This window comes from Ranitomeya variabilis, chromosome 7 (assembly GCF_051348905.1).
Source record: "Ranitomeya variabilis isolate aRanVar5 chromosome 7, aRanVar5.hap1, whole genome shotgun sequence".
Taxonomy (NCBI): Eukaryota; Metazoa; Chordata; class Amphibia; order Anura; family Dendrobatidae; genus Ranitomeya; species Ranitomeya variabilis.
Genome location: NC_135238.1, coordinates 89177167 through 89203088, shown reverse-complemented (window position 1 = coordinate 89203088; position 25922 = coordinate 89177167). Strand labels below are relative to the sequence as shown.

The window sequence follows — 25922 nt, the reverse complement described above, 5'->3', positions numbered from 1 at the left end:
TAACTACCCCTAGAGAGAAAGAAAAGACCTCTCTTGCCTCCAGAGAAATAATCCCCAAAGATATAGAAGCCCCCAACAGATAATAACGGTGAGGTAAGAGGAAGGCACATACACAGGGGTGAAAGCAGATTCAGCAAATGAGGCCCACTAATACTAGATAGCAGAAAATAGAAAAGGGAATCTATGCGGTCAGTAAAAAACCCTTACAAAATATCCACTCTGAGATTTCAAGAACCCCCACACCAACTAACGGTGTGGGGGGAGAACCTCAGTCCCCTAGAGCAACCAGCAAGCGAGGAAATCACATTTTAGCGAGCTGGACTAAAAACATAATGAACACTGATAATCAAAAAATGATCAAACAAAAACTTAGCTTGTCTTGGAGAGACTGGGAGCAAGGTAGACACAAGGAATCTGAAGAGCACTGAATACATTGACAGCAGGCAAGGAACTGAGTATCCAGGTGAGCTAAATAGGAAACCAACCAAGGATAACGAACCAGCTGATGCTGCAACCTGCAGAAAGACAACACTACACAGTACCGCTTGTGACCACTAGAGGGAGCCCAAAAATAGAGTTCACAACAGCGGAGCACGATGAGATGGAGCAATGAACCATACAGGGTGATTACACGCAGCCCAGCCTCATGTCATCCCAACGTGGATTGGTTGACAATGAGGAAGAGGAGGAGGAAGAACAGGAGCTACTTTAATGCGCTATAGACGGTACTAGAAGCACAACTGTCATACCATCTGTTCAGCGTGGATGGCCTGAGTACAGGCAGGAGGAGGAGAGCATGGTCAGTCATCCTCTTGGTGAGGACACGGAAGTCTTGCCTGATAGTAGTCTGGCACGCATGGCTGACATTATGTCGCGCTGCCTCTCCCGTGACCCTCGTATTCTCAAAACTTTGGGTGACAGTTATTACTGGTTGGTGACACTTCTAGACCCACACTACAAGGAGAACTTTCAATATCTTCTTCCAGAGGCAGACAGGTGTACTAAAATGGTGCAGTACCAGAAGGCCATTGTTGCGGAATTATTAAAAAATTCCCATCTGAAAATGCTGGCGGCAGAGGTCAAAGTTTGTTGGACAACCAAGGAGTATAGGTAAGAGAGACACAATTCCAATCCAGCAGAGGCAGGGGAACACTGACAAAATTCTGGGACAGTTTTCTCAGACTGGCCCTGAGGCATGGGGTACTCTCACAAGGAGTGCAAAGTTTTGGAAGATGCTGAGAGAGTACCTTGCTGACCGTACCAACGTCCTCCGTGGTTCCTCTGTGCCTTTTAATTATTGGGTGTCCAAGCTGGATAAGTTGCATGAACTGTCTCTCTGCGCCTTGGAGCGTTTTGTCAGAGCGGGTTTTTAGTGCTGCTGGTGGAATTATAACTGATAAGCCCATCTGCCTGCCATCTGAAAATGCTGACAGGCTGACTCTTATAAAAATGAACAAGACTATAACATACGAAAGAGAAATGCACAAGGAACCATAATGTAAAACAATGAGTTTATTAAGGATAATAAAAATAATCTAAAATGGTGCCTAAACAAAGGATTGCATATGAAGACAGTGTCTGTTCAGAAAACAAGGGGACACCACAGCCAACAGGAAAAAACCACAAGTAGTGGTAATTACAATTAAAGATGCATACAGTATACAATAAGAACAAGTATGTCAAAGTGCACATTTGGGAGAAACTATGCCCAATTAGGGATAAAACACAATACCAAGGGGGAAACTAACACAATAGTAAAGCAGAGTGAAAAAAACTATTGTAGTGAAGTATGCAGACCTGTGTTACCTGAAAGCTGTGCTGCCACCACCCCAATGCGCGCTTCGGCTTCCGTGCCTTCTTCTGGGGTCGGGTGGTGGCGCCACAGCTTTCAGGTAACACAGCTCTGCATACTTCACTACAATTGTTTTTTACTCTGCTTTATTATTGTGTTAGTTTCCCCCTTGTTATTGTGGTTTATCCATAATTGGGTATAGTTTCTCATACATGTGCACTTTGACATACTTGTTCTTATTATGTGTGCATCTATAATTGTAATTACCACCCTTGTTTTTTTTCCTGTTGGCTGTGGTGTCCCCTTGTTTTCTGACAGGACGCTGTCTTCATATGCAATCCTTTGTTTATGCACCATTTTAAATTGTTTTTATTATCCTTAATAAACTCAATGTTTTACATTATGGTTCCCTGTGCATTTCTCTTTCGTATGTTCTAGTTTTGCACTTTTGCACTATAACCTGTACCACCTACCATCCTTATTTTGAGACAGTGTCACTTGACTGTTTTTGGTTTTTACTGTCTCTTTAGCCTGCTCTTATGTTCTTAAAAATGAACAAGGGCTGGATTGGGCCAGACTTCTCTACACCACCAAATGATAGCAGCCAAACATGAACTCAATTCCAGTGTCTTTTTTGGGAACTCTATTCCCATACACCTCTTCACACCCACACATGGGTATATGCTTCCTGATTTTGCCTATTTGCTGTTATCCTCCTCCTTCTCCTCATCCCCACCAGCCACCACCACTAGATCACCATGGTAACCGTGGTCCATGATGCAACAGCCACGTTATTGTGTTAAAGGGAGTTTTTTAATGCCCTTAAAAAATGTTTACACATTATGTTGATGTGTACCCCCAGGGGGAAATGTTTGTCAGCCCATGCACTTAGCGTATGGGCATTCCAAGTATAGGAGACCCGCGCTTTTTAGGAGGTCATCCTCCACGTCTCTTCAGACACCACCACTAGATCACCAGGGTGAACGTGTTTTGTGATGCAACAGCCACGTTATTGTGTTAAAGTGTGTTTATGATGCCTGTAAAAAAAATGTTTACAAAGTATGTTGATGTGTACCCCCCAGGGGGAAATGTTTGTCAGCCCATATACTTACTGCATGGGCATTACAAGTATGAGACCCGCTCCTTTAAATTGGGAAAATAATTTTTAGGAGGCCATCCTCCACGTCTCTTCAGACACCACCACCATCACCGTGACGCAACAGCCATGTTACTGTGTTAAAGAGTGTTTATGATGCCCGTAAAAAAAAATGTTTACACAATATGTTGAGGTGTACCCCCCAGGGGGAAATGTTTGTCAGCCCATACACTTACTGCATGGGCATTACAAGTATAGGAGACCCACTCCTTCAAATTGGGAAAATAATTTTTAGGAGGCCATCCTCAATGTTTCTTCAGACACAACCACTAGATCATCAGGGTGAACGTGTTGCGTGAAGCAACAGCCATGCTATTGTGTTAAAGGGTGTTTATGATGCCCGTAAAAAAATGTTTACACGGTATGTTGAAGTGTGCCCCCCAGAGGGAAATGTTTGTCAGCCCATACACTTACTGCATGTGCATTTCAAGTATAGGAGACCTGCTCTTTCAAACTGGGAAAACATTTGTCGGAGGCTATCATCCACATTTATTCCAAGCGGGATTGGGGTCCGTGCAAATTTGGGTCAGGTCTTGCATTCACTTCATGAGCAAACTTTATGGGAGTACCAAATTACTAATAATGGAAACTGGTCATCCAGTACGTGTGTTCAAAGGCTTATTGGGGTGCGTGTAACTTTGGTGCAGGGCAGGCCTTGCATTCAATGCTTAAGCAAACAGTATGGGAGTACCAAGTGAATATTGGCAACCTTGGTTGCACTTGCATGTGGTCATCCATGACGTCTGTTGAATTGGTTGTTGGGGTGCGTCCAAATTTTGGGCAGCCCAGCCACTCACTGCATACACAATAACAGTATAAGGGACACACTGTTTAATAATGGGAACAACAAAGCATAGCCGCCTGATGGCTCTCTAAGAAAAGTGAGCCCCTCCTTCATAAATGAAACAGCATGTGTCTGATGATGTGTCACACACCACATGGCCAAATAAGGTTATAAAATGACATTGCCCAGTGAATGCATTTGTCTTGGTTGAAAGCAATGGTAAAGTTGAAAAATGCATAAAAAACGCTACATGTGAACATAGCCCAAGTGATGGAGGAACATTTCTGTTTTGGGTTATTTTTTCTGCCTTACATACAAATCATTACCCTTGAAAGGATGTTCCTTAACATATTTCCTAGTAAAATCCATTTTGGTTTTGTTTTTGTATATTTTATTGTGCGCCTGTAAAAGTGGCGTAAGACTCTAACAACATTGTTCACAGCTGTGACCTGGGAGTCAGAAATGCTTCCAGGAGTATTTCCCATGATGTTACCATGTCATTTGAGCACTGTTCCAATCGATTTCAGATGTTTTTAGACCCTAAAAGGACCCTTGGGGGGGATCGCAGCAAAAATGCTTGGTTTTCCCAAAGACTTATATTGGGCTCGTTGCTAGGGTCGAGCACCCAAGCATTCCATTTTGCTCTACCAGAGCAACGAGCAACCAAGCATTTTAGTGCTCGCCCATCACTAATGAAGCAGAGATAGTGAAAACTTTGGATCAACACTTCGAGATCAAAGACCTGGGAAATGTGAAACAGTACCTAGGAATACAGATGGAAAGAGTTAAGAACTAAACACGTTGATGTGAAGTTTCACTTCTTGAGAGATCACCAGGAACAAGGAATCCTAAATTTAGAGTACTGCCCATGAAGATATGACAGAAGATATTTTCACAAAGGCATTGAATGCTTAAAGATATCAGAGACTGATGAAGAAATTAGGCTTAACTGTTGAGAAAGGATGTTGGCAGATATGCAACAGAAAAAGACTTATTTGTGTGCAGGAGGTGTTTACACTTTTCTGACAGTAGATGGCGATGTTGTTACTGTTATATGCTTAGTTGAAGGTAATGCATATATATACTTGTTGTACTTTGGTTTCACTTTCTCTCTGGTAAAAGGTCCTTTAGACTTCCTGTATGCTGTATTAAGAAACTGATGCATGTAGCTCATGTTCTGTGTACATAAAAGTTGAATTACCCAATGTAATCTTCTCTCACAAGTTTCTTCTGAGACCAAACTATGCAACAATTTACACTAGGCTACTTGCAGCGACTATGCAGCCAAAGTCACCAACGTAGCCAAGATAGACCTAACCGTGTCCAACTGGTATTTGGAAAAGTTTTTGTTCTTGGGTGTTATCAATAGGGAGATATTAATAGGTCTGAAGGAAAACCTCTATAGAGAAAAATACCCATAAACCTTGTCAATGGTATGCTAAGAAATTGCACAAATAATTGATATACCGATAGTATAAATAATGTATTCAGATTATACCTTGACATTTTCTTAATTTCGTTAATGTTCCTTCATCTGGGAATACAGAGTCTTGGAAGCTTTCATTTCCCAAATTAATTTCTTCCTCTATTCCACTTTCTGAAGATTGCCCACTGATAGTTCCCTCAGTCCGTCTTTTATAAGGATCCTCATTCGACTTTTTGCTGCTGTTTTGCTCCAGTTTTTGTACATCCACTAGAGTGTTGGTAGACTGATGAAAGTGCTTCATGATAAATCCAACAAACCTCATGCCTTTTCTAGAGGCGTCATTCACCTGCATAAAAACATTATGGTAAAACACCAGAATATCAAGCTCAGCTTGTACATGTACAGCAAACTATATAATGTTTTTAATCTAAAATTTAAAGAGAACCTGTTATCTGCTGTCCAAACTACAGCCTGCCATTTGTGGAGTATCATACTGTACTTTGAAATGCCTGCCGGAGACACTGTGTCTTGGATGACCAGTCTGATTCATGTCCATGGCGGCTTCTGCTTGCCTCAATCCCTTTGACTGATGGGTCTCTCCCTACGTGTGTGCTTGGGAAGAGAACTCTTGGAAGTGGGGAGTGATGATGCCATTGTGGAACTGACATGAACTAGTCATCCAAGACATAGACAGTAGTGATGAGCAAGTGTACTCGTTGGGTGATCTCCGAGTATTTGTTAGTGCTCGGAGATTTAGTTTTCTTCGCCTCAGCTGCATGATTTACGGCTGCTGAACAGCCTGAATATATGTGGGAATTTCCTAACAAACAGGCATTCCTCACATGTATTCAGCCTGTCTAGCAGCCGTAAATCATGCAGCTTCCGCAACGAAAACTAAACCTCCAAGCACTAACAAATACTCAGAGACCACCCGAGCATGCTCAGGAAATTCACCCGAGCAACGAGTATACTCTCTCATCACTAATAGACAGCAAAGACAATAATGCAGCATGAATTAGATGACAGGTGCCCTTTATATATTATTAAAACAGCAAATTTATTCTATGACCTCAAATATAAGTTGCATATCCACCAAAGACACATACAGTAACAGCAGCGATGTTTTGGCCAGCAAGTTGCTTTATTCAAGCAATGGCTTGAAAAAAATCTCTTGCTGGCAAAAATAGAATAGCAGATAACTCACTAATCACTGGGTATGACTGCTAGGATCTCTAACGAATACAAGATTTGAGCTCTGAAACTCTGAGAGCAGAAAGGGGCTGCAGAGCCCTGTACTTGAGATTGCCGGGTCTACTAGGAGTTGGACGCCTAGCGATCAGCAATTATCCCCTATTCTTTAGTTAGAGGATAACTTGTTTCATTGGAAATAATCCTTTAATGCCAGTCTATCATATTCAGCATTACAAAGATATTAGTATGGAATGGTTTTGTAGAAGAAAGCATTATTTTGCACAATCGCAATTAAAAAAAATGTTCAGGTTCTGTACAAAATATAAAGAAAACAAGTATGCAATGATTTTGAAATCTCTTATTAGTCACAACTAGAGATGGGCGATCCAGAACAGTAAAGTTCAGCATTTGTACCGAACACCTTCGGTTTGGGCACAGACTCCGAACACAGACTTCACCAGGAAGTCCGTGTTACTGTTCCGGTTCGGCCCCCTGAACACCCAGTGTTTCTCATGCTGTCATCTGCATAACAGCGCGGCACACACTGCCTCTGATTGGCTGTAAAATCATTTACTGCCGGTCAGGCTGCCAAGGTTCAAATGACAGCTTGAGCCCGTAGCTGTGATTGCAGGTAAAATCTTTATCTCTGGTCACTAGTGTCGGCTGATGGGACTACTGCTCCCATCAGCCTATGCCTGCTGCTGCTAATAACAGCAAGAGCAACGGCTGATGTAAATATTCATCAGCCGGCGCCTGTGCTCTAAATAAATAATTGAAAAAAAATAACATTGTAGGTTCCCCTGTATTTTTGATAACCAGCCAGGCAAAACTGACAGCTGCGAGCTGCAACCCTCAGCTGTCAGCTTTAGCAAGGTTGGTTATCAAAAATAGAGTGGTCCCCACGCTGTATTTTTAAAATTATTTAAATAAATAATTTTAAAAATGGAGTGGGGTCACCCCCATTTTTGACTACAAGCCAAGCTAAAGCAGACAACTGAGGGCTGGTATTCTCAAGCTGGTAAGGGACCATGGATATTTCCCCCCAGCCTAAAAATAGCAGCCTGAAGCCCCTCAAAAAGGCATATCTATTAGATGTGCCAATTCTGACACTTTACCCAGCTCTTTCCACTTGTCCTTTTGCGATGGCAAGTGGGGTTCATACTGTATTTGTGAGGATGAGGTCACCTTTGTATTGTCCGTCGACATCAAGCCCGCTCCTTAGTAATGGATTGGCATCTATAAGATGGCAGACATGGATTGCGGCGTGTGACAGAATGACGTACAGGTGAGGGATATGGTTGTTTTTCATTTTTCTTTTATTACAGGAGACGAGGGATTCAGTGGGATTAGGCGCTAGTTGAGTATAACTATGTTTGTAATTTTTAAATAAAAAAGGAAAAGTGTGTTTTTTTATTTCAAATAAAGGACATTATTGTTGCTATGTGTTTATGTACAATATAACTACACTCACCGGCCACTTTATTAGGTACACCTGTCCAACTTCTTGTTAACACTTAATTTCTAATCAGCCAATCACATGGCGGCAACTCAGTGCATTTAGGCATGTAGACATGGTCAAGACAATCTCAAATAAAGGACATTATTGTTGCTATGTGTTTATGTACAATATAACTACACTCACCGGCCACTTTATTAGGTACACCTGTCCAACTTCTTGTTAACACTTAATTTCTAATCAGCCAATCACATGGCGGCAACTCAGTGCATTTAGGCATGTAGACATGGTCAAGACAATCTCCTGCAGTTCAAACCGAGCATCAGTATGGGGAAGAAAGGTGATTTGAGTGCCTTTGAACGTGGCATGGTTGTTGGTGCCAGAAGGGCTGGTCTGAGTATTTCAGAAACTGCTGATCTACTGGGATTTTCACGCACAACCATCTCTAGGGTTTACAGAGAATGGTCCGAAAAAGAAAAAAAATCCAGTGAGCGGCAGTTCTGTGGGCGGAAATGCCTTGTTGATGCCAGAGGTCAGAGGAGAATGGGCAGACTGGTTCGAGCTGATAGAAAGGCAACAGTGACTCAAATCGCCACCCGTTACAACCAAGGTAGGCCTAAGAGCATCTCTGAACGCACAGTGCGTCGAACTTTGAGGCAGATGGGCTACAGCAGCAGAAGACCACACCGGGTACCACTCCTTTCAGCTAAGAACAGGAAACGGAGGCTACAATTTGTTCAAGCTCATCGAAATTGGACAGTAGAAGATTGGAAAAACGTTGCTTGGTCTGATGAGTCTCGATTTCTGCTGCGACATTCGGATGGTAGGGTCAGAATTTGGCGTAAACAACATGAAAGCATGGATCCATCCTGCCTTGTATGGAGCATCTTTGGGATGTGCAGCCGACAAATCTGCGGCAACTGTGTGATGCCATCATGTCAATATGGACCAAAATCTCTGAGGAATGCTTTCAGCACCTTGTTGAATCTATGCCACGAAGAATTGAGGCAGTTCTGAAGGCAAAAGGGGGTCCAACCCGTTACTAGCATGGTGTACCTAATAAAGTGGCCGGTGAGTGTATAGGATTAGTAATGGACAGGCATCTTATAGATGCCACTCCATTACTAAGCTGTAGGCTTGATGTCACCAGACAATACAAAGGTGACATCAACTCCACAAATATGAACCCCACTTGCCACCGCCACAAGGCAAGTGGGAAGAGCCAGGCAAGGTGCCAGAATTAGCGCATCTAATAGATGCACCTTTTCTGGGTGGCAGCAGGCTATTATTTTTAGACTGGGGGGCAATGTCCATGGACTTTACCAGACTGAGAATACCAGCCCCCAGCTGTCAGCTTTACTGGTTATAAAAAACTAGATGGTGGCCCGATTCTAACGCAACGGGTATTCTAGAATATGTATGTATGTATGTACGTCGTGCTTAGCACAGCCACGTAGTATATAGCACAGCCACAAAGGATATAACAGAGCCAGGTAGCATATAACACAGCCACGTAGTATATAACACAGACAGCCACGTAGTATATAGCACAGTCAGCCACGTAGTCACGTAGTATATAGCACAGCCACGTAGTATATAGCACAACCATAGAATATGGCACAGCCATGTAGTATATAACACAGACAGCCAAGTAGTTTATAGCACAGCCACGTAGTATATAGCACAGCCACGTAGTATATAGCACAGAAACGTAGTATATAGCAGCCACATAGTATATAGCAGCCACATAGTATATAACACAGCTCACGTAACACAGACAGCCACGTAGTATAAAGCAAAGCCACGTAGTATATAGCAGCCACATAGTATATAGCAGCCACGTAGTATATAACACAGCCCAAGCAGTATATAACACAGCCCACGTAATATATATAGCACAGCCCACGTAGTATATAACACAGCCCATGCAGTATATAACACTGCCCACGTAGTATATAGCAGCCAGGCAGTATATAACACAGGCCACGTAATATATAGCACTGCCCACATAGTATATAACACAGCCCACGTAGTATATAACACAGGCCACGCAGTATATAACACAGCCCACGCAGTATATAACACAGCCCACGTAGTATATAGCAGTGTGGACACCATATCTCTGTTAAAAACAAAAAAATAAAATAAAAAAGTTATATACTCACCCTCCGGCGTCCAATGAAGCTGTCCCGATGCGCGCAATGCTGCTGCCAGCTTCTGTTCCCAGTGATGCATTGCAAAAGTACCCAGATGACTTAGTGGTCTCACAAGACCATTAAGTCATCTGGGTAATTTTGCAATGCATCACTGGGAACGGAAGCTGGCGGCAGCATCGCGCGCATCGGTGGACGTCGGAAGGTGAGAATAACACACTTTTTTTTATTTTTATTATTTTTAACATTATATCTTTTCATAATTAAAAAAAGTAAAAAGTAAAATGTTGGTCCGGGATGGGGCGACACACTGGCACTGACTGGAGGGGAGTAGGGAGGGGGCACTGACCTGAGGATAGTAGGGAGGGGCCAATTTGCGGCTGGACTAAGCCTGTCGCTGATTGTCGGGATTTCCGTTACAGACAGACAGAAAGACAGACAGACAAACAGACGGAAGTACCCCTTAGATGATTATATATATAGACTGAGGGGACCCCATGCCATTTTTAAAAATTATTTATTTAAATAATTTTAAAAAACGGCATGGTGAGGACCCCTCTATATTTTTGATAACCAGCCTTGCTAAGGCTGACAGCTGAGGATTGCAGCTGCCAGTTTTGCCTGGCTGGTTATCAATAATACAGAGAAACCCACACCATTTTTTTAATTTAAATTATTTATTTAGAGTGCAGGCACTGGCTGATGAATACTCCCATCACCCGCAACTGCTCTCGCTGTTATTAGTAGCAGCAGATGTAGGCTGATGTGAGCAGTAGTCCTATCAGCCAAAGCCAGTGACCAGAAATAAACTTTTTACCTCCGATCACAACTGCGGGCTCACGCTGTCATCTGACAGCGTGGGAATTGCAGCTGTTGGACTGGTGGTAATGATTTTACTACCTATCAGAGGCAATGTTTGCTGCAAATATTGGATGCTTGAGCCCCGGTCCGGGCTCAAGTCCTGGTACTGCTCTGGTACCCGAACCCAAACTTTTTTTTTTAAATGTTCAGCCGAAACTGCAGGACTCAAACATCAAGGGGTCTACCTATCTCTAGTCACAACATAACATAGAACACAGATCAGAAGGTAAACATTGGACATTTTTTCATTTCGTTTGAAAAATTTAACTTATTTAGAACTTGATGGCAGCAAAACATCTAAAAAAAAAGTTGGGACAGGGTTAGTAAAAGGCTAGAAAAGTAAGTGGTATTAATGACAAATAGCTGGTTGTGCAAATCTGATTCACTGGTGCAAATCACTACGTGGGTTCAGGAATGCTTACAGAAATTATCAGAGAACATAGTTTGCTGTGAAATCATTAAATGTTATTAACCTTCAGATATAGGCTTAATCTGCATGTTAAAAGTGTTCCAATGCTGCCTGGTCACTTTGTTGAAAGTGCAGCTACCAGAAGGAAAGCTTTCAGTTATGGTAACATGCACAGGGCGGCTTCAGGTCCCTTCCCCAATATACAGTATATACTGAGCATTATACTGTATACAGATTTTATAATAACACTAGCTGAAGAGCCCGGCGTTGCCTAGGCATAGTAAATATCTGTGGTTAGTTAAAGCACCTCACTTCTCTTATTTTCCCATCACACCTCTCATTTTCCCCCTCACTCCTCTCATTCCCCCCTCACTCCTCTCATTCCCCCCTAACACTTGTCATTTCAACCTCACATCTGTCATTTTCCGATCACTCCACTATTTTCCCTCACTCCTCTCATTTTGCACTCACACCTTTTCATTTTCACCTCACACCCCTCATTTTCACCTCACACCTCTCATTTTCCCCTCAGTATATACATGTTTGTCATCTCCCTTATATATAGTATACACCTGTATGTAGTATATACCTGTATGTCATCTCCCTTGTAAATAGTATATACCTGCTGTATGTCATCTCCTCCTGTATATTGTATATACCTATGTGTCATCTCCTCCTGTATATAGTATATACCTGTATGTCATCTCTTCTGTATATACTATATACCTGTATGTCATCTCCTCCAATATATAGTATATACCTGTATGTCATCTCCTGTATATAGTATATACCTGTATGTCATCTCCCCTGTATATAGTATATACCTGCTGTATGTCATCTCCTCCTCTATATACCTATGTGTCATCTCCTCTTTCATATAGTATATACCTGTATGTCATCTCCTCCTGTATATAGTATATACAGTACGTGTGTCATCTCCTCCTGTATATAGTATAAACCTGTAAGTCATCTCCTCCTGTATATAGTATATACCTGTGTCATCTGCTCCTGTATATAGTATATACCTGTGTGTCATCTCCTCCTGTATATAGTATGTACCTGTATGTCATCTCCTCCTGTATATAGTATATACCTGTGTGTCATCTGCTCATGTATATAGTATATACCTGTGTGTCATCTGCTCCTGTATATAGTATATACATGTGTCATCTCCCCTGTATATAGTATATACATGTGTCATCTCCCCTGTATATAGTATATACCTGTGTCATCTCCTCCTGTATATAGCATATATCTGTGTGTCATCTCCCCTGTATATAGTATGTACCTGTATGTCATCTCCTCCTGTGTATAGTATATACATGTATGTCATCTCCTCCTGTATATAGTATGTACCTGTATGTCATCTCATCCTGTATATAGTATGCACCTGAATGTCATCTCCTCCTGTATATAGTGTATACCTGTGTGTCATCTCCTCCTGTATATAATATATACTTGTGTGTCATCTCTCCCGTATATAGTATATACCTGTGTCATCTCCCCTGTATATAGTATATACCTGTGTGTCATCTCCCCTGTATATCGTATGTACCTCTATTTCATCTCCTCCTGTATATAGTATGTACCTGTATGTCATCTCCCCTGTATATACTAGGTACCTGTATGTCATCTCCTCCTGTATATAGTATATACCTGTGTGTCATCTCCCCTGTATATAGTATATATGTGTGTGTCATCTCCTGTATATAGTATATACCTGTGTGTCATCTCCTCCTGTATATAGTATATACCTGTATTTCATCTCCTCCTGTATATAGTATGTACCTGTATGTCATCTCCCCTGTATATAGTAGGTACCTGTATGTCATCTCCTCCTGTATATAGTATACACCTGTGTGTCATCTCCCCTGTATATAGTATATACCTGTGTGTCATCTCCTCCTGTATATAGTATATAGCTGTGTGTCACCTCCCCTGTATATAGTATGTATGTGTGTCATCTCCTCCTGTATTAGACCTCGTTCACACGTTATTTGGTCAGTATTTTTACCTCAGTATTTGTAAGCTAAATTGGCAGCCTGATAAATCCCCAGCCAACAGGAAGCCCTCCCCCCTGGCAGTATATATTAGCTCACACATACACATAATAGACAGGTCATGTGACTGACAGCTGCCGGATTTCCTATATGGTACAGTTGTTGCTCTTGTAGTTTGTCTGCTTATTAATCAGATTTTTATTTTTGAAGGATAATACCAGACTTGTGTGTGTTTTAGGGCGAGTTTCATGTGTCAAGTTGTGTGTGTTGAGTTGCGTGTGGCGACATGCATGTAGCGACTTTTGTGAGATGAGTTTTGTGTGGCGACATGCGTGTAGCAACATTTTGTGTCGAGTTGCATGTGACAGGTTAGTGTAGCAAGTTGTGTGCAGCAAGTTTTGCACATGGCGAGTTTTGCGCGTGGCGAGTTTTATGTGTGGTATATGCAAGTTTTGTGTGAGGCAACTTTTGCATGTGTTGCAACTTTTGTGCATGTGGCAATATTTCCGCGTGTGCAAGTTTTGCGTGTGGCGAGTTTTCCATGAGGTGAGTTTTGCACGTGTGGCGAGTTTTGCGTGAACCTAGTTTTGCATGTTGCGAGTTTTGCGCGTGGCGAGTTTTGAGCGGGGACTTTTGTGTTTCGACTTTTATGTGGCGAGGTTGGTGTATGTGTGGTGAAATGTGTGCTGAGGGTGATATATGTGTTCAAGCACATAGTAGTGTGTGGCGCATTTTGTGTGTGTGTTCATATCCCCGTGTGTGGTGAGTATCCCATGTCGGGGCCCCACCTTAGCAACTGTACGGTATATACCCTTTGGCGCCATCGCTCTCATTTTTAAGTCCCCCTTGTTCACATGTGGCAGCTGTTAATTTGCCTCCAACACTTTTCCTTTCACTTTTTCCCCATTACGTATGGCCACACGTCGCAACCATCAGGTGACGGTTGCGTCATGTTTTGGCGGACTGTCAACACAAAAAAACATTACATGTAACTTTTTTTGTGCGTCGAGTCCGCCATTTTCGACCGTGTATGCGCAGCCGAAACTCCGCCCCCTCCTCCCCGGACCTTACAATGGGGCAGCGGAAGCGTCGTAAGACTGCTTCTGCTGCCCACGTCAGGCATTATTTTCACAACGCGCGTCGGCACGTCGGGCCGACGCTAGTGTGAAAGCAGCATTATACTCTACAAAATTAGATCAGATATCTTGAGGAATTTCAAAGATGGGATAACAAAATTAATATGTGTATATAGTTAACAAGACAAGTGGTCAGGGATTGCTATGTTTCCTCAAGATTCCTCTCATATGCATACTAAGCTTCAGGATATACACTCACTGGCCACTTTATTAGGTACACCTGTCCAACTTCTTGTTAACACTTAATTTCTAATCAGCCAATCACATGGCGGCAACTCAGTGCATTTAGGCATGTAGACATGGTCAAGACAATCTCCTGCAGTTCAAACCGAGCATCAGTATGGGGAAGAAAGGTGATTTGAGTGCCTTTGAACGTGGCATGGTTGTTGGTGCCAGAAGGGCTGGTCTGAGTATTTCAGAAACTGCTGATCTACTGGGATTTTCACGCACAACCATCTCTAGGGTTTACAGAGAATGGTCCGAAAAAGAAAAAAAATCCAGTGAGCGGCAGTTCTGTGGGCGGAAATGCCTTGTTGATGCCAGAGGTCAGAGGAGAATGGGCAGACTGGTTCGAGCTGATAGAAAGGCAACAGTGACTCAAATCGCCACCCGTTACAACCAAGGTAGGCCTAAGAGCATCTCTGAACGCACAGTGCGTCGAACTTTGAGGTAGATGGGCTACAGCAGCAGAAGACCACACCGGGTACCACTCCTTTCAGCTAAGAACAGGAAACTGAGGCTACAATTTGTACAAGCTCATCGAAATTGGACAGTAGAAGATTGGAAAAACGTTGCTTGGTCTGATGAGTCTAGATTTCTGCTGCGACATTTGGATGGTAGGGTCAGAATTTGGCGTAAACAACATGAAAGCATGGATCCATCCTGCCTTGTATGGAGCATCTTTGGGATGTGCAGCCGACAAATCTGCGGCAACTGTGTGATGCCATCATGTCAATATGGACCAAAATCTCTGAGGAATGCTTCCAGCACCTTGTTGAATCTATGCCACGAAGAATTGAGGCAGTTCTGAAGGCAAAAGGGGGTCCAACCCGTTACTAGCATGGTGTACCTAATAAAGTGGCCGGTGAGTGTATATATATATATATATATATATATAGTATATTATCTAAAAAAAAACGGGGAAAGTATAAGAAATTCAGAAAAGCAGAATATTCCTAACAAAGCACATTGTCGTTTGCTAAGAGCTTTGCTAATTCCTATGTTCAGGCCTGGTTTATTATGGAATAAGTGGAAAGTTTGGGTAGCATCACTGTCATTCTCTCATTAGTGTTTTTTGGATAGAACATGCACTCGTAATTTTTTTAACATTGCAATTGGTGATAGGAGTGTTACACATCTTTTTTGCTTTCAAGAAAATCATGGATATAACACTGTAGTGAAATATGTATAGATATGAATGTATGACTAGCAGGATTAACATCTGTCCTGAGACTGCAGTTCTCACAGCATATGTTATCCTGAGAAGGCAGTCTCCTGTCTCCAATCCTGCCAGTGGGCATTGCTAATAACCAGGAAGGGGAAACATTTCACACCTTCTGGCTCTTTGGAAGAGAGATGCCAATTACAGCCTGACACTATTTATCTATGAGAAACCTTACACAAAGAGTTTCAGAGAAAATAATATTCAACGGTGGAGTGGCCATGTCCAGTCACAAACCAGCAATTATAATATTAACCTGAGAGACTGGTCTAGAAATTTGACCTCCAGGTTGACTCTATAAATTAGGCCTAGACACAAAGAAAGATGTTCTCATGTGGGGGCAGCCTGGAAAGCTGATGTGATCCATTACATATTTATCCCTCCCCCAGGGACAGAGAATCAGAATGCAAAGTTCGATATTTATGCAAGTTATCCCTTTATTTTATCACTGTTTTTGCATATTTGTATGTCACTTTTTATTCCCATATTTTTATACCCTTTTTATTGTAAGCACTGTACCTTTTCTATTAAAGCTTAAAACTTTAATAAGTCTAAACCTTGTATGCTCTAAAGAATCCATATCCTTAAAGTGTGTGATCCTTATGATTGGCAGACAGTAGTAGTAGACAGTAGTAGTAAGATTTCCGGGACTCATCGCCCGTGTGTTCGGTGAGTGGTGGCAGCGTGTATGAGCGGGGTGTGCTGACTGTGTCGGTGTGTGATTTATGCTCCCATTACAGCATAGGACAGAGATTGAATGCTGGACTGGGAGAAAGGAGATAGATTAACCCTTGCAGGCACAACCCCAAGACGTGCTGAGAAGTGGGTACGTGACAAATCACTAACAGTAAAAATTGCAACACTGATGGGAATCTGATCTATAGCACTGTTTAACCCCTTCACAATATGCGGCAACTACTGCTTCGCGCGGTGACTGAGATAAGATGGCTGCTGTCTCTGACAGTAGGCCATCCCTGCATATTGCCCCAGGTGGCTATACCACCTCCTCGATCAATTCTGACCAGCACATCACAGTGAAGTGACAAAGTTCAAAAAAGAAAAAAATACATGTGACTTGCTGTGACAGCATCAATCACAGCAGTCACAATGGGTGAGGTGATCGCGACATTACCTCTCCTGCTAAACCCCTTTGGAGTTAATTGGCTGAACAATAGTTACTGACCGATCAGTGCCAAAGGGGTTAATCTAAAATAGCGATCGCCACTCTGCAAGCCATCTGTCACGGTCAGCTGCAGCCGCTAATGCGGCTCAGCCCATAGACACCCCCACGCCGACTGACCACGACGGCGTGGGGCACGCATCCCCCGGGGACGCAATACCGACCCTTTATACCACAGAGGGGGACCCGGGCCTACCTGAACTAGGAGGGCAGAGACCGGGGTACTGTGTCAGCTGAGCATGTGGACAAGGAAAGAGACACGTAGGACTTGATTACACCGCACAACTTCAGGTATAGATAAAGTAAAGTTTACTAAAGTAAAGTCACACAGTACATAAACCAAACATGACTATGCCAGGCTCCCGATTCCACACCTCCCAGAAGGGTACCACCCAGTGGACCCCAAGACACCAACGAATCACGGAGGCACACATAGGCAGGACATCAGGACACAGGCAGGACATCAGGGTACACAAAGTTATCAGGATGCAGGCAAGACATCAGGACACACGAGGACGTCAGGACATCAGGGTACATGAGGTCATTAGGACATCAGGGTAGGACATCAGGAATACCGGATAGACATCTGGGACACTGGCGTGGCAGCCCAGGTCATCGGCTGGGACACTGGTGTGGCAGCCCAGGGCATCACTTACATAAGGACATTGGACACAGGAAGGACATCAGGGTACATGAGGTCATCAGGACATCAGGGTACATGAGGTCATCAGGACATCAGGGTAGGACATCAGGAATACCGGATAAACATCTGGGACACTGGCGTGGCAGCCCAGGTCATCGGCTGGGACACTGGCGTGGCAGCCCAGGGCATCAGTTACGTCAAGACATCAGACACAAGAAGAACATCACGGTACACGAGGTCATCAGGATGCAGGCAAAACATCAGGGTACATACAGGACATCTGGACCCAGGTGTTATGACCTGGTGGTTAAGAGGCCACACTGATATGACCTGGTGGCTAAAACGCAACATGGGACGAGCTCTGAGGAGGTGGTATCTCTACTGACCGCAGTCCCTAATCCTAACAACAACACTAGTAATAGCCGTGGGATGTTCCTGACTCTCCCTAGACACCTCTTCACAGCCTAAGAATTAACTACCCCTAAAGAAGGAAATAGAAAGCTATCTTGCCTCAGAGAAAACCCCAAAAGGAAAGATAGCCCCCCACAAATATTGACTGTGAGTGGAGAGGGAAATGACGTACACAGAAATGAAATCAGATTCAGCAAAGGAGGCCAATACTAAACTTGATAGACAGAGAGAAAAGGATACTGTGCGGTCAGTATTAAAAACTACAAAAATCCACGCAGAGTTTACAAAAATGAACTCCACACCGACTCACGGTGTGGAGGGGCAAGTCTGCTACCCCGGAGCTTCCAGCTAGCCTGAATATGACATAGTGACAAGCTGGACAGAAAGAGACATATTTGCAAAGCAATAGAGTCCAAAACAAATGGACAAACAAGAACTAGTGGAAACTTATCTTTTGCTGACAAGGACAGGCCATATGAGAAATCCAAGGAGAGAACCAAATTCAACCTAAGACATTGACAGCTGGCATGAACTAAAGCCCAGAGCAGGTTTAAATAACAAACCCAGGCAAAGCGATTAGTGAAGGCAGCTGCTACAGCTACCTAACGGAGCAGCAGTTCCACTCGAAACCACCAGAGGGAGGCCAAGGGCAGAACCCACAAAAATACCATTAGCAACCACAGGAGGGAGCTCCAGAACGGAATTCACAACAGTACCCCCTCCCTTGAGGAGGGGTCACCGAACCCTCACCAGAGCTCCCAGGCCGATCAGGACGAGCCAAATGGAAAGCACGAACCAAATCGGCAGCATGAACATCGGAGGCAACAACCCAAGAATTATCCTGGCCATAACCCTTCCACTTGACCAGATACTGAAGCTTCCGTCTCGAAAGACGAGAATCCAAAATCTTCTCCACCACATATTCCAATTCCCCCTCAACCAACACCGGAGCAGGAGGATCAACGGAGGGAACCATAGGTACCACATATCGCCGCAACAAGGATCTATGAAACACATTATGAATGGAAAAAGAAGCTGGAAGGGCCAAACGAAAAGACACCGGATTGATAATTCCAGAAATCTTATAAGGCCCAATAAAGCGAGGCTTGAACTTAGGGGAAGAAACCTTCATAGGAACATGACGAGAAGACAACCAGACCAAATCCCCAACACGAAGCCGGGGACCAACACACCGACGACGGTTAGTAAAACGTTGAGCCTTTTCCTGAGACAACGTCAAATTGTCCACCACATGAGCCCAAATTTGCTGCAACCTGTCCACCACAGAATCCACACCAGGACAGTCAGAAGGCTCAAGCTGCCCTGAAGAAAAACGAGGATGAAAACCAAAGTTACAAAAGAAAGGCGAAACCAAGGTAGCAGAACTAGCCCGATTATTAAGGGCAAACTCGGCCAACGGCAAAAAGGTCACCCAATCATCCTGATCAGCAGACACGAAGCATCTCAAATAGGTTTCCAAGGTCTGATTGGTTCGCTCCGTTTGGCCATTTGTCTGAGGATGGAATGCTGAAGAAAAAGACAAATCAATGCCCATTCTAGCACAAAAGGACCGCCAAAACCTAGAAACGAACTGGGAACCTCTGTCAGACACAATATACTCCGGAATACCATGCAAACGAACCACATGCTGAAAAAATAATGGAACCAAATCAGAGGAGGAAGTCAACTTAGGCAACGGTACCAAATGGACCATCTTAGAAAACCGGTCACAAACCACCCAGATGACAGACATCCTCTGAGAAACAGGAAGATCAGAAATAAAATCCATGGAAATATGCGTCCAGGGCCTCTCAGGAATAGGCAAAGGTAAAAGCAACCCACTGGCACGGGAACAGCAAGGCTTAGCCCGAGCACAGGTCCCACAGGACTGCACAAACGAACGCACATCCCGCGACAAGGAAGGCCACCAAAAGGACCTAGCCACCAAATCTCTGGTACCGAAAATCTCAGGGTGACCAGCCAACACCAAACAATGAACCTCAGAAATTACCCTGCTAGTCCATCTATCAGGAACAAACAGTTTCCCCACTGGACAGCGGTCAGGTTTATCAGCCTGAAACTCCTGAAGTACCCGCCGCAAATCAGGGGAGATGGCAGAAAGAATCACCCCCTCCTTGAGGATCCCAGCCGGCTCAAGAACTCCCGGAGAATCAGGCAAAAAACTCCTAGAAAGGGCATCAGCCTTCACATTCTTAGATCCCGGAATATACGAGACCATGAAATCAAAACGTGAGAAAAACAGAGACCACCGAGCCTGTCTAGGATTCAACCGCTTAGCAGACTCGAGGTAAATCAAATTTTTATGATCAGTCAAGACCACTACGCGATGCTTGGCTCCCTCTAGCCAATGTCGCCACTCCTCAAATGCCCACTTCATAGCCAACAACTCCCGATTGCCGACATCATAATTACGCTCAGCAGGTGAAAACTTTCTGGAGAAGAAAGCACATGGTTTCATCAAAGAGCCATCAGAATTTCTCTGAGACAAAACGGCCCCTGCCCCAATCTCAGAAGCATCAACCTCGACCTGAAAAGGGAGAGAAATATCTGGTTGACGCAACACAGGGGCAGAAGTAGAACAATGTTTAAGCTCCTGAAAGGCCTCAACAGCCGCAGAGGACCAATTCATCACATCAGCGCCTTTCTTCGTCAAATCGGTCAGAGGCTTCACCACACTAGAAAAATTAGCAATAAAGCGGCGGTAAAAATTAGCAAAGCCCAAAAATTTTTGAAGGCTCTTTACAGATGTGGGTTGAGTCCAATCATGAATGGCCTGGACCTTAACAGGGTCCATTTCAATAGCCGAGGGAGAAAAAATGAAACCCAAAAAAGAAACTTTCTGAACTCCAAAGAGGCACTTAGACCCTTTCACAAACAACGTATTAGCACGAAGGACCTGAAATACCATCCTAACCTGCTTCACATGAGACTCCCAATCATCGGAAAAAACCAAAATATCATCCAAATACACAATCATGAATTTATCCAGATAATTCCGGAAGATATCATGCATAAAGGACTGAAATACCGATGGAGCATTAGAGAGCCCGAACGGCATCACAAGATATTCAAAATGGCCTTCGGGCGTATTAAATGCTGTTTTCCATTCATCCCCTTGTTTAATACGCACGAGATTATACGCCCCTCGAAGGTCGATTTTAGTAAACCAACTGGCACCCTTAATCCGAGCAAACAAATCAGAAAGTAAAGGTAAAGGGTACTGGAATTTGACCGTGATCTTATTGAGAAGGCGATAATCTATACAGGGTCTCAAGGAGCCATCCTTCTTGGCAACAAAAAAAAATCCCGCTCCCAACGGTGACGAAGACTGGCGAATATGCCCCTTCTCCAAGGACTCCTTTACATAACTCCGCATAGCGGCATGCTCTGGCACAGACAGATTGAAAAGTCGGCCCTTAGGGAACTTACAGCCAGGAATCAAATTAATGGCACAATCGCAGTCCCTATGAGGAGGCAGGGAACTGGACTTGGGCTCATCAAATATATCCTGGAAATCCGACAAAAACTCAGGAACTTCAGAAGAAGGGGACGAGGAAATGGACATCAAAGGAATATCACTATGTATCCCCTGACAACCCCAACCAGTTACAGACATAGATCTCCAATCCAGCACTGGATTATGTACCTGTAACCATGGGAAACCCAGCACAACAACATCATGCAAATTATGCAACACCAAAAAGCAAATATTTTCCTGATGTGCTGGAGTCATGTACATGGTCAACTGTGTCCAGTACTGAGGTTTATTCTTGGCCAATGGCGTAGCATCAATCCCCCTTAAGGGAATAGGGCTCCGCAAAGGCTCCAAGGAAAAACCACAGCGCTTGGCAAATTCTAAGTCCATTAAGTTCAGCGCAGCGCCAGAATCCACAAATGCCATAACAGAAAAGGATGACAATGAGAAAATCAGGGTAACAGACAAAAGAAATTTAGGCTGTACAGAACTAATGGTAACAGACCTAGGGACCCTCTTAGTATGCTTAGGGCAATCAGAAATAGCATGAGCAGAATCACCACAGTAAAAGCACAGACCATTCTGACGTCTGAATTTCTGCCTTTCTGCTCTAGTCAAAATCCTATCACATTGCATAGGCTCAGGACTCTGCTCAGAGGACACTGCCATATGGTGCACAACCTTGCGCTCGCGCAGGCGCCGATCAATCTGAATGGCCAAAGACATAGACTCATTCAGACCAGCAGGTGTGGGGAACCCCACCATAACATCTTTAAGGGCTTCAGAAAGACCCTTTCTGAAAATCGCTGCCAGGGCATACTCATTCCATTTTGTGAGCACAGACCACTTTCTAAATTTCTGACAGTATACTTCTGCTTCTTCCTGACCCTGACACAGAGCCAGCAAAGTTTTTTCTGCCTGATCCACAGAATTAGGCTCGTCATACAGCAATCCGAGCGCTTGAAAAAATGCGTCAATATTGAGCAATGCAGGATTTCCTGGCTCAAGGGAGAATGCCCAATCCTGCGGGTCGCCACGCAGCAAAGAAATAACAATCTTCACCTGCTGAATGGGGTCACCAGAGGAACGGGGTCTCCGAGCAAAAAACAATCTGCAATTATTTTTAAAGTTCAAAAATTTAGATCTATCCCCAGAAAATAAATCAGGAATAGGAATTCTAGGCTCTAATACCGGAGTCTGGACAACATAATCTTGGATACTCTGTACCCTTGCAGCGAGTTGATCCACACGCAAGGACAGACCCTGAACCTCCATATCAGCACCAAAATCCTGAACCACCCAGAGATTAAGGGGAAAAAAAAGACAAAACAAGCTACAAAGGAAAAAAAATGGCTCAGAACTTTCTTTTCCCTCTTTTGAGATGCATTTAACACATTGTGGGCCAGCTGTACTGTTATGACCTGGTGGTTCAGAGGCCACACTGATATGACCTGGTGGCTAAAACGCAACATGGGACGAGCTCTGAGGAGGTGGTATCTCTACTGACTGCAGTCCCTAATCCTAACAACAACACTAGTAATAGCCGTGGGATGTTCCTGACTCTCCCTAGACACCTCTTCACAGCCTAAGAATTAACTACCCCTAAAGAAGAAAATAGAAAGCTATCTTGCCTCAGAGAAAACACCAAAAGGAAAGATAGCCCCCCACAAATATTGACTGTGAGTGGAGAGGGAAATGACGTACACAGAAATGAAATCAGATTCAGCAAAGGAGGCCAATACTAAACTTGATAGACAGAGAGAAAAGGATACTGTGCGGTCAGTATTAAAAACTACAAAAATCCACACAGAGTTTACAAAAATGAACTCCACACCGACTCACGGTGTGGAGGGGCAAGTCTGCTACCCCGGAGCTTCCAGCTAGCCTGAATATGACATAGTGACAAGCTGGACAGAAAGAGACATATTTGCAAAGCAATAGAGTCCAAAACAAATGGACAAACAAGAACTAGTGGAAACTTATCTTTTGCTGACAAGGACAGGCCATATGAGAAATCCAAGGAGAGAACCAAATTCAACCTAAGACATTGACAGCTGGCATGAACTAAAGCCCAGAGCAGGTTTAAATAACAAACCCAGGCAAAGGGATTAGTGAAGGCAGCTGCTACAGCTACCTAACGGAGCAGCAGTTCCACTCGAAACCACCAGAGGGAGCCCAAGGGCAGAACCCACAAAAATACCATTAGCAACCACAGGAGGGAGCTCCAGAACAAAATTTACAACACCCAGGGTCACCAGCAGACATCAAACAGAAGTCGTTCAGTTCCGGACATCCGACACGACCTACAGGCACCACCACAGTCTGATGACTCTAAGGCTCTAAGCTCCAGGCAGCGGTCATCAGGTTCCAGACTGCGGTCATCAGGATCCGGGCATCGGACCTAGGAAGGAACTCAAGCGGGATGGTGCTAGAACCGCAGGATTGCTGGACCTGCCAGGAGCTAGCAACGCATGGTAGTCAGAGCACAGAGTAGTAGATGCTCAGCAGAAATACCGGATACAAGAGACTCAAAGTCTCTGGGTGCGAGGCTCCAGACACAGAGGGATTCCAGGAACATAACACAGCAGACACAGTTCAGACAGGGTCAGAGACAGGGTCAGGTACAGGATCAAGGATTCGGGCCTGGATATACCGCCTCCAGGACAGGCGCCAGAACAGGACAAAATAGGAATCAAAGCAAGGACTTTGGTACCAAAACATAGACAGGAGAGGTGCAGGAACACAAACACACATAGGAAAGTTCAGGAGCTTTGTGAGTAGCTCAGCCCCCGCCCATAGGGCAGGGGAACTTTATATAGGAGCTGCCCCTCAGCAATTGACTGGGGACAGCATTTCAAGTACACACACTAACCCTGATAAAAGCAAGGGACGTGTGGCCACGCATGCCCTTAGCACAAACAGAAACCATTACAGCACAATCAGTGCAGGTTCATTTCAAAGGTAGGCTAAAATTCCGACAATACCTGCCCAGTAAGAGGGCCAGGTATGGAATAAAACTGTACAAACTGTGCGAGAGTACCTCAGGGTACACCCACATATGTAGGGTCTACAAAGGGAAGGACACCAGACTGACTCCCCTAAATGCCCCCATATCCTGGGGGTGAGTGGGAAAATTGTGTGGGAATTGCTGCACCCACTGCTGGATAAGGGTTATCAGCCTCTAAATAAATAACTTTTACACCAATATCCCACGCTTTAAGAAACTCTCTGTCAGAAGTACAATTGCATGAGGCACAGTGTGAAAAAATCAGACAGGCCTCCCTAAGCCGCTAATTGGGTAACTGCTGAGCGAAGGTGACAGCAGAGCCCAATGCTGGTGGTCAAGTATAAGGAAAAAATTTATGTCCTTATCTTGACCACCATACACCGTGACAACAGCTCCCTTGTCACTGTCCGAAGTACAACACAAGTCCCAAAGCCAGATTGTGTCTTGGATAATAATAAGCACATGGGGATGAAGAGCTTTCAGATCAGGTCCTCAACCATACAGTGCCATGCGAAAAGCTAAAGTATGGGACAAAAAATTGTCAGCACACATTGCACAAATGGCACTGTACAATTATTTTGTGCTGTTTTGATCTGCAGGCAAAACGGGGACCTCCCTTCAGTTTCAGGAGGTAGCCATCCAGGCTGTAATGTTTGGCAATCAGAAAGGTAAGGGTCCCCGTACTTCTCAAACTGATAGTGAGCGTATCGTACCAGGTCAATATTGTCTGTGAGAGGTTCCCCAAACAGCGAAGAAGGGAAGATCACAAAAAATGTGCCGGGTATGCTCCAAGAGGGGAATCCACAAAGATACAATTTATCATTGTGAAACATGCCTTAAGAAACTTAGCCTTTGCCTGTAGGATTGCTTTAAAGCGTACCACAAGTCCACAAATCAATACTTTTTTTTACCCTGTTGACACAACACACTTTTATAATCTGATGTATTCTGCACAACTTACTCATACCACCACATTATAAATTCATACACCAGGAAAAACCAAAAGCATTATTATCATTACTATAACTATGCCTCTAGATAAATTCCTTGAGGATTCTAGATTCAAAAATAGGGTCACTTGTGGGGAATATGCACTGTTTAGGCACATCAGAGACTCTCCAAGCATGGTAAGCGCAGTCCATTTCATCAAAGTCTGCACTGCAAACCATCACTCTTTCCATTGCGAGCAATGCTGTGCACCCAAACAGTAGTTGTTCACCACATATGGGGTATCGACATACTCAGGGGAAATTGCACAACAATTGTTGGGGTCCATTTTCTCCTGATTCCCTTGTGAAAATAAAAAGATTGGGGCTAAAAAAATTTCTGTGGAAAAATATGATTTTTTTTCATATTCATGGCTCAACGTTATAAATTTTT

At 43.8% G+C, this 25922-nt stretch overlaps 1 protein-coding gene across 2 annotated transcripts in view; it reads right to left on the bottom strand.

The window, feature by feature from the left end:
* The window catches only part of RFTN2 (raftlin family member 2), a 203782-nt gene that overhangs the window by 82378 nt on the left and 95482 nt on the right, over window positions 1-25922 (bottom strand). For both annotated transcript variants that reach the window (XM_077275392.1, XM_077275393.1), the window contains exon 4: window positions 5231-5504. In XM_077275392.1, coding sequence (XP_077131507.1) covers window positions 5231-5504 — 274 coding nt within the window. The remainder of the gene's footprint in view (window positions 1-5230; window positions 5505-25922) is intronic.